The following is a 9,372-nucleotide window of genomic DNA, read 5'->3' on the forward strand; positions in this document are numbered from 1 at the left end:
CCCCCAGGAGCCCCCTGCGCCCGCCCCCCGGGCACCCCACCAGCCCCAGTTTGGGGGAGCTGCTGGCTGCTGCCCGGCAGGAGCGGGACGGGTCTGATCCCTGCGGATTTACATTCCTTAATTGTTTCACGAGGCCCCATGTGATGCTTACAAACATGGAACCAGCCCTGCGAGAAGCGGGGGGGGGGGGGGGTGCCCCGAGGGGGCCGGGGGCGCAGATGGGGCGGCCCAAACTGGGGGCACTGGGCTGCACTGGGTGGGCAGCTCTGTCCCCCCCGAGCTCCCCGCCAGGGCAGAGGGGATGTCGGGGTGCGCGGGGGGGCCCCTCTGCCCGGCGGTGCCAGGCGGGAGGCACACGGGCCGGGCTTGGCAGGGCACAGCGCGACGTGGCACGGGCACCACGGGCCCGGCGCGGCCGCCACCGGGGGCTGCGGGGGCCGCCCAGACCCCCCAAACAGCCCCAGCCCGGCCCCCTTCCATTGCCCCCCGAACGGGTCCCCGAGCCCAGCCCAGCCCCAGGGCCGCTCCCCCAGCCCCAGCCCTGCGCCGGGAAGGGCCCGGGGGCAGCGGGGCCGGAGCGGGGCTGGAGCGGGGCCGGAGCGGGGCCGAGGGGACCGGGGGACGTGCGGTACCGGGAGGAGCTTCGGGGCCAGCGCAGAGCCGGGGCGGTGCGGGACCGACCGGTGCGGTGCCAGGGAAGGTGCGGGGCCGGGGCCGCTGCGGAACCGGGACCGGCGCGGGGCCGGGGGGTGCGGAACTGAGGAGGGGCCGGGGAAGGTGCGAAGCCGTGCGGGGCCGAGGGGGCCGGGGCCAGCGAGGGGTCTGGGAGGGGCAGCGCGGGGCCGGGGCGCTGCGGGACTTGGGGGCTGCGGGACCGGTGCGGGGCCGGGGAAGGTGCGGGGCCGGTGCGCGGCCGGGGGCCGGGGCCGGTGCGGAACCGAGGGCGGTGCGGGGCTGCTCCCGCCCGTGGCTCCTCCCGTCCCGTTGGGCTCCTCCCGCCCGCCGGCCCCGGCGATATTTAACCTGGGCCGGGGCGGAGAGCGGCAGCGCCGAGCGGGGACAGACCCGACCCCGACCCCAGCGCGCCCCGATCCCGGCCAGGTACCGCCGGGCCCCCGCGCCGCCCCCGGGCTGCGGCACAGGGAGGGAGCGGAGCGGGGGCAGGACGAGAAGGGGGCTGGGATCTGGAGCCGGACCCCAGCGCGACCCCCCCGCCGAGCCCCCCCGAGCCACCCGCCCGCTCTCTCCCGCAGCCGCCGCCGATCGCCCCGTCCCGATCGTCCCGTCCCGTCCGGCCATGCGAGCCCCGGCCCCGCTGGCGCTGGGTTGCGTCAGCTTCGCGCTGTGCCTGCTGGAGCTGCCCCACGGCCGGGCCCTGCCGCCCCGCAGGTGAGGGACCCTGCCCGCACCCCTGCCCTGATTCCTGCCCGGACCCCTGCCCGCGCTCCCTGCCCGGACCCCTGCCCTGATCCTTGCCCGGACCCCTGCTCGACCCCCTGCCCGCATCCCCTGCCCGGGACGCCCCCCTCGCCCGCACCCCCTTTGCCCGCACCCCTTTGCCCGCACCCCCTTTTCCCGCACCCCCTTTTCCCGCACCCCCTTTTCCCGCACCCCCTTTGCCCGCACCCCTTTGCCCGCACCCCCTTTTCCCGCACCCCCTTTTCCCGCACCCCCGCCCGGCGCGGCTCTGCCCCCCCTGCCCGGGACCCGGCCCCGCGGCCTCCCCGTGCCCCCCACGCCCCCTCAGCTGCCGGGAATGGGGATCTGGGGGTCCCCGGGCACCATCTCCTGCCGGGCCCCCCACCCCTGCCCTCGCTGCGTGTCCCCGCGGGGACCCGGGGGACGCGGTGGCGAGCGGGGGTGCGGGGCCCCGGCCCCCCGCGATGGGGGCTGGGGGCACCGGGGTCACGGGGCGCCCGGGCTGCGAGGGGTGCGGGAAGGGCCGAGGGTCGGGCCACGCCGGGATGAGGATTCTGTGAGTGCCAGAGCTCGGGGGTGCCCGGGGCCGGTGCGGGTGCCCGGGGGGCGCCAGGGGGTGCTGAAGGACAGACCCCCCCGGCTGTGCGAGAGTGCACACACCGCACGTGCGTGTGCGTGTCCCTGCCCGGGGAGCGCGTCTGGGCCGGCCCCGGCACCCGGGGATCCCCGTCTGGCTCCGGAGGATCCGGGGGGGCGGGAGGGGCGGCCCTGGCACGGCCATGGATGGGGGGGCTGGGGCACCCCGACACCCACAGGGGCCGGGCAGCTCCTGCCACGGCTGAGGGGTGGGCTGGGCTGGGGTTCTGTGGGGCACAGGACGAGGGTTAAAATGGGGAGGAAATATTAAAAAAAAAAAAAAGGAAAAAGAGAAGGACGGGATTAAGAATTGGAGCAAAACCTCAAGTTCCTTGGAACTCAGCAGGAGTCCCCTGAGGAAAGGGTGTCCCCAGGGCAAGGGGCACTGAGGCACAGGGGACTGGGGCGGGAGAGCTCTGTGGCGCTGTGGGGGTGCCCTGAGGCCGGACCCCCCCCCGGGTGCCCGGGGCAGGGGCGTGGGTGCCACAGCCGGGACGCGTGGGTGCCGGGGCAGAGCCCGTGGGAACGGGGCGGGCGGAGCGGGGGGAGCCGGGGGTGGGCGCGGGGCGGGACGAGGGGCAGTTTTGGGGGTCGGCGGGTGCCCGGCGGTGTCGCGTGTGCGGGACACGCGTGTCCGTGTGCTCGGGGTACGTGCGGGGCTGCAGGGAGCCTGCCCTGGCTGCTTCCTCCCCCTCCTCCTCCTCCTCCTCCACCCGCTCCTGCGGAAGCCCCGGGCCCGGCGCTGGCTCGGGGCTCATGCGGTGCCCCCGCGGCCCCCCCGTTGCTGTGGCAGTGCCACCCCCCTGCCCGGGTGCCGCAGCTGTGCCCCCCTGACCCTGTCCCTTCTCTCCTGCAGGGACCCCCCGGCGCGGAGCCCCCCGGAGCGGATCCCTTCTCTCCCCGGAGACCCCCCGGCCCCGCGGCCCATCGGGACCCTGCGACACCGAGTCCTGGTGCCCCGGCACGGCCCCTGGGTCGCCCCCCGGCGCCGCCTGCTCGCCCCCCGGCCTCCCCCGTGGCACGTCCGGCACCTCGTCCTGCGGCACGACCGACGGCGGGACCCCCGCCCCGCGCGGGGCCGCCGCCACGCCGGGGGACACCTGGTGCGGGTGGGCTGCGTGCTGGGCACCTGCCAGGTGCAGAACCTGAGCCACCGCCTGTGGCAGCTGCGGGGACAGTCGGGGCGCCGCGACTCGTCCCCCATGAACCCCAACAGCCCCCACAGCTACGGCTGAGGGGGGGGCGCGCCCCCGCCCCGCCCCGCGGGACCCCGCTGAAGCATTTCCATGGCCACCGGTGGCCGGGCTCCTCCGCACGGCCCGGCCCCGGCCGTGGCCACGCCGCGGGCTGGGGGTGTCCCCGGGGGGCTCCTGCCACCAGAACCTCCTGATGGAGCGCAGAGGACCCGGGGCTGGGAGACGGTGGCCAGCGGCGGCCCGGGCTGGCCAGGAGCTGACAGGGGCACCGTGGGCACTGGCGGTGGCCCATGATGACCCAAAGTGATCCCCGGTGGGCAGCGGTGGCCCGTAGTGACTGGCAGCAAGTGGCCCAGAGCGACTCACGGTGACCGGTGGCGGCCCATAGTGACTCTTGGTGGCTCAGAGTGGCCCCTGGTGGCTGGTGGTGGCCCGTGGTGACCCGGGGGGACCCGTGGTGTCTGGCAGCGGCCAGTCTGTCCGGGGCGGGTCCAAGGGCCACCGGGAATCCCGCTGACCGCAGCAGCACCGGGACCTTGTGCAAGACCCCCCGGCCACGCTGCCCCCGGCCACGCTCCTGCTGACTCAGCATTCCAGTGCCTGCTGTGGCACCCCCGGAGCCCCCCCAGGGCACCCCCAGCACCCCTTGTCCTCGCCAGGGTGACACTGGCGCTGCGGGGGTGCCAGGGTGCAAGGACAGGGCACAGGGTCCCCGCTCCGGGGTGCGGGCATGGGGCGGCCCCCAGCACCTTTCCCACTTGGGGGTCCCCGTTGGGGTCGGCACCTTCCCGGCTGCTGTGGGGGGTCCTGCCCTCCTCAGCGTGGACGTTGTCCCCTCCCCGGGCACCTTGTCCCGTGTCCCCACCCTGTGTCACCCACAGCCCTGCAGGAGCCGGCGACAGTGAGATGTCCCCGAATGTGGGGGGCAGTGGAAAGTTGGGGTCCTGTGCCCCACTCCTGCCCTATCCCAGACCTGCCCAGCCCTGTCGCCTGCTGCACCCTCGGGGACACGCCCGGCCCCGCTGGTGACACGCCGTGTCCCCACAGGCTCCGTGGGTGCCCACACGGGGTGGCGGCCCGGGGACATGAGGGGACCCCGAGTGTCCCTGTCACGCCAGAGTGACGCTGTCACCTGCCAGGGCTGTCACCCCATGGCCCGGTGGGACGGGGATGTGGGACCCCCGGTCACTGTCCCACCCCCCTCCTGGGAGCAGCTTGAGCAGCCCCCCAAGAGCAGCATCCTCCTGCTCCCTGCTGATCGCCCCTGTCCTCCCAGGAGCATCCCCCATTCCCAGACCATTCCCATTCCCAGAGCACTCCATTCCCACAGAAACCCCCATTCCCAGGAACATCGCCATATCAGGAACGCTCCCATTCCTGGGAACGCCCCTATTCCCGGGAACGCCCCATCCTCAGGAGCACCCCAGCTCCTGGAACACCCCGATCCCCCCGGGAGCACCCCAGCCCCCATTCCCCAGAGCACCTGGGGGTCCCGGGAGGTTCCGGGACGGGATGTCCCAGGAATGTCTCACGGTGTCCCGGGAGGTTCCGGGACAGGAGGTCCCAGGAATGTCTCACGGTGTCCCCTGGGTGTCCCGGGATGGGATCCCACGGGTGCCACCCGGAGCTGCGTCCATCGCGTGGGTGTCCCAGGACTTCCCAGCCCCCCGTGGAGCTGCCGAGGGGCGCGTGGGGACGCGAGGGGCGCGGGGGGTCCCCAGGCCTTTGTCCCCTGCCCTGGGTGCCCCCGCTGAGCCTGGTGGGTGCCCGACCCGTCCTGCCCCACGTCGCGGAGCGTCGCTGCTTCCCGCCGGGAATCCTGGTTTGTGTGGAATAAACAAAGTGTGAAGAGGAGCCGGGATGGAGCGTGGTGATCCCGTGGGGATGGGAAACCGGGATGGGGCACGGGTGGGAAAAATGGGATGGGGCAGGGATGGGGCACGGTGACCCCGTGGGGATGGGGCAGGGATGGGACAGGGATGGGGCACGGATGGGGCACGGTGACCCCGTGGGGATGGGAAAAATGGGATGGGGCAGGGATGGGACAGGGATGGGGCAGGGATGGGGCAGGGTGACCCCGTGGGGATGGGGCAGGGATGGGGCAGGGATGGGACAGGGATGGGGCAGGGATGGGGCAGGGATGGGGCAGGGATGGGGCACGGTGACCCCGTGGGGATGGGGCAGGGATGGGGCAGGGATGGGGCACGGTGACCCCGTGGGGATGGGACAGGGATGGGGCAGGGATGGGGCACGGTGACCCCGTGGGGATGGGACAGGGATGGGGCAGGGATGGGGCACGGTGACCCCGTGGGGACGGGGCGAGGGGATGGGGCAGGGATGGGGCAGGGTGACCCCGTGGGGATGGGGCAGGGGGTGGGCGAGGGGCGGCCGTGTCCGGGGCTGGGCACCGGCTCCCCGGGGGCGGGAGGTGACGGGCGGGGGCTGCGCCCGCAGGGATGCGGGGACAGACGCGGGGACAGTGGGGACAGACGCACGCGTGTGTGCCACCCCTGCCCACATTCCCGGAGAGGACGTGCCCGTGCCCAGCTGTGTCCGTGCCCTGTCCTGCCCGTGCCCAGCCGTGCCAGTGCCCACACGTGCCCGCGCCCAGTTTGTCCACACGTGCCCATGTCCAGCCGTGTCCGTGCCCTGGCCTGGCCATCCTCACACGTGTCCGTGCCCTGTCACACCCGTGCCCGTCCCGATGTCCCCGTCGGGTTCCGCTCTCGACGCTCCGGCCAAGCCGATGTCCATCCCCCCCACCCCCGCCTGGGGTCCCCGGGGCAGTGCCAGGGCAGCCCGGTGCCCCCCCGTGCCCCTTGTCCCCAGGGCCGGCTCCGCTCCCCGTGTCCCCGCGGGGGGACAGCGGGGCCGGGGGTGCCCAGGCCGGGGGTCCCCAGCTCGGGGCCGGGCCAGGGGTCCCCCAGCCCCCTCCGGGAGCCGTAGCCCCCCAGGCGGGCGCGGGGTCAACCATTAACCGGGGCGGGTTAAATGGTCACCGATTGTCCCCGCGGGGCCGGGCGGGGCCCCCCGCGCCGCCCCCCGCCATAAAAGCGGGGGTGCCGCGGCCACCCCACAGCCCCCAGACCCACCATGAGCAGCCTCCAGGCGGTGAGTGTGGGCAGGGGGGCTCGGGGCACTCACTGGGGGGGCGGACACACCCGGGCCACCCCAAACCTGAGGGGCAGAGGAGACCCCCGGCGATGTCCTCCCTGCTGGGGGGTGTCACCCCATGGGGGACCCCACCCCAAAGGGTGCCAGCCCCAGGAGGCCCCCGCGGCAGGAGGGGGGTCCCGAGGCCATGGGGAGCTGCTCCCCACCCTGGGCGGGGTTGGGGGGTCAGGGCCAGCCCGGGGGGCTGCAGGGCCTGGGGGGGTCCCGCAGCACCCGCGGGGCTGAGCAGGGACCCCACACGGTCCCCAACAGGGACCCCCGGAGCTGCTGCTCCCACCCAGGGACAACCTGGGCTGGACCCCCCCAGGGATCGGGGGCAGCACCCCCAGGTCCCTCTGTGCCCCGGGGGGGACAGCGTGTGGTGATCTGTGACACCGGGTGATAGATAACGTGTGGCACCGTGTGACAAAGTGTGACACCGTGTGACAAAGTGTGACACCGTGTGACACCGTGTGACAAAGTGTGACACCGTGTGACAAAGTGTGACAAAGTGTGACAAAGTGTGACAAAGTGTGACACCGTGTGACACTGTGACCCCCTGCGGTGGGGGGACCCACGCGACCAGGTCTCCCCTTGCCGCCAGTGTCCCTCTGTCCCCAAGCCCCTGTCCCGCCGTGCCCGGGCTGGGGGCGGGATGGGCCCCCTGAGCCATCCCCGTCCCGCGGTGCCCACCCGGGGTCCCCCTGAGCCCCCATCCCCCCGCAGGGCCCCGACTCCTCCGAGGAGCCCAAACCCGGCAAGGCCAAGACCGAGTTCCGCAACTACACCGTGAGTGGGGGGGGCCCCGGGGTGGGCGGGGGGCCCCAAAATGGGGTGGGGTTCGGGGGGTTCGGCTGCACGGTGCTGGGGGTCCCATGGCATGAGACTCTGCGGGTGCTGGGGGTCCCTGGGGTCCGGCTGCCCCTCCCAGCCACACTGGGGGTCCCGCCCCGCTGCCGGGAGCAGCCGGAGGAGCCCCGGGGGGGGCTCTGCCACCCCAGGCTGGGCGGGGGTCACTGGGGATCCCCCCGGAGCCCCCCCAGCCCCCGGTGCTGCCCTGCAGGAGGGGATGCTGATCGACCGCGTGTACAACACCTACCTGCTCATGCACACCCACCAGACCGTGGAGTTCGTCCGCAGGAAGGTGGGAACTCCCCCGTGTCCCCCCGGTGTGCCCCCGGGTCCCCCCGGTGTCCCCCCGGGTCACCACACCGGGGGGGTGTCCCAGCCCTCCCACCCCGCACCCCAAACCCAGCCCCGCCGCTCCATCCCAGCCCGGTTTGGGGGGGCACCGGAGGGCGGCATCCCCCGCCCCCAGCCCCGGGGAGGGTCCCGGGTGGCGGTCGCGGTGTCCCCACGTGTCGCGCGGTGTCCCCAGAGCGCGCAGTACGGCTCGTGCTCGCTGCGGAGGATGAGCGCCATGGAGGCGCTGGAGCTGCTGGATCAGCTCGTGGACGAGTCGGACCCCGACGTGGATTTCCCCAACTCCTTCCACGCCTTCCAGACGGCCGAGGGGATCCGCCGGGCGCACCCCGACAAAGGTAGGGCCGGACCCCGCGTCTGCCCGCCCTGTCCCCGCCGGGGTCCCCAGCCCCGCGGGTGACACGGCCCCGCTCGCCCCCAGACTGGTTCCACCTCGTCGGGCTCCTGCACGACCTGGGCAAGGTGCTGGTGCTGTTCGGGGAGCCCCAGGTGAGCGGCAGGGTGGGAAGGGGGTCCGAGGGCCCCCCCGCGGCCGGGGGACCCTCGGGGGCTGCTGTGACCCCCCCGTGCCCGCAGTGGGCCGTGGTCGGGGACACCTTCCCGGTGGGCTGCAAGGTGCAGAAGTCGGTGGTCTATGGGGACTCCACCTTCCACGACAACCCCGACACCAAAGACCCCCGGTACAGGTGAGCCGGACCCCCGGGGGGGTTGGGGCGGGGGCTGCTCCCCCGGCCCGGCCGGGCTGCGGGGGGGGGGGTCCAGCCCCTCAGCCCCCATCCCACCCCCAGCACCGAGTACGGGATGTACCAGCCCGGCTGCGGCCTGGAGAACGTCCTCATGTCCTGGGGCCACGATGGTGAGTTTGGGGGGCTGGGGGGCTGGGGGGGGGGGGGTCCCCAGTGCCCCCTTTGCTGGGGGACTGCAGCCCTTGGCATGGGGCAGGGGCTGCTCTTCTGGGGGGGCTGCAGCGCCCGGGGGGGCCCTGTGACTTCTGGGGGAGCTGTAGCTCTCTGGGGAGGGGTCTGCACCTCTCGGGGTCCCCCCCGGTGGGGTCCAGCCCCGCCCCACGCCCCCCCTCTTTTCAGAGTACATGTACCAAGTGATGAAGTTCAACAACTTCGCCCTGCCCAAGGAGGTGAGCTCGGACTGGGGGGGCTCAGGGACCCCCGGGAGGTTTGGGGCTGCGGGGGGGGCACCCTAAACCTGTTTCTGCCCCCCACCCCAGGCCTTCTACATGGTTCGCTTCCACTCCTTCTACCCCTGGCACGCCCACGGCGACTACGGCCACCTGTGCTCCGAGGAGGACCGGCGCATGCTGCCCTGGGTCCGGGAGCTCAAGTGCGTGCCCGGGGGGGGCCGGGGGCTCGGCCGGGGCCCCCCGCGGGTTTGGGGGGGGGATCAGCCCCCGGCCCTGACCCCCCGTTTGCCCCCGCAGCAAGTTCGACCTGTACACCAAGCAGGAGGAGCTGCCCGACGTGCAGCAGCTCCGTGCTTACTACCAGGGCCTCATCGACAAATACTGCCCGGGGCAGCTCTGCTGGTGACCCCCCCGCCCCGCGGGACCCCCCGAAACCCGCCCGGGACTCCCCCAAAGCCCTGCCGGGCCCCCACCCCCCACAGCACCCCCGGGGCTCCGCAATAAATCTGCTTCTGCCGCACCCCCACTCGGTGCCAGCGCCCCCCCCACGGGGGTCACCCCACCCCGCGCTGCCCCCCCGGGCAGGACAGAGCCCAGGACCGCCCCCCCCCCCCCCCCAAATCCCAG

General features: G+C 74.1%; 2 protein-coding genes across 2 annotated transcripts; both read left to right on the forward strand.

The window, feature by feature from the left end:
- Window positions 1-1,056: 1,056 nt before the first annotated feature.
- On the forward strand, window positions 1,057-5,105 carry ADM2 (adrenomedullin 2). The gene is made up of 3 exons (XM_069003797.1): window positions 1,057-1,101; window positions 1,254-1,389; window positions 2,912-5,105. Exons 2-3 carry the CDS (start codon window positions 1,298-1,300, stop codon window positions 3,288-3,290), a joined length of 471 nt encoding a protein of 156 aa, XP_068859898.1. The 5' UTR covers window positions 1,057-1,101; window positions 1,254-1,297; the 3' UTR covers window positions 3,291-5,105.
- A 1,167-nt stretch (window positions 5,106-6,272) lies between these two features.
- MIOX (myo-inositol oxygenase) lies at window positions 6,273-9,265 on the forward strand. Its single transcript, XM_069003798.1, has 10 exons — window positions 6,273-6,362; window positions 7,131-7,193; window positions 7,468-7,548; window positions 7,783-7,945; window positions 8,029-8,096; window positions 8,184-8,293; window positions 8,396-8,463; window positions 8,693-8,742; window positions 8,833-8,945; window positions 9,043-9,265. Exons 1-10 carry the CDS (start codon window positions 6,345-6,347, stop codon window positions 9,149-9,151), a joined length of 843 nt encoding a protein of 280 aa, XP_068859899.1. The 5' UTR covers window positions 6,273-6,344; the 3' UTR covers window positions 9,152-9,265.
- The last annotated feature ends 107 nt before the right edge of the window (window positions 9,266-9,372 follow it).

Source organism: Aphelocoma coerulescens, chromosome 1A (genome assembly GCF_041296385.1).
Source record: "Aphelocoma coerulescens isolate FSJ_1873_10779 chromosome 1A, UR_Acoe_1.0, whole genome shotgun sequence".
NCBI classification, from domain to species: Eukaryota; Metazoa; Chordata; class Aves; order Passeriformes; family Corvidae; genus Aphelocoma; species Aphelocoma coerulescens.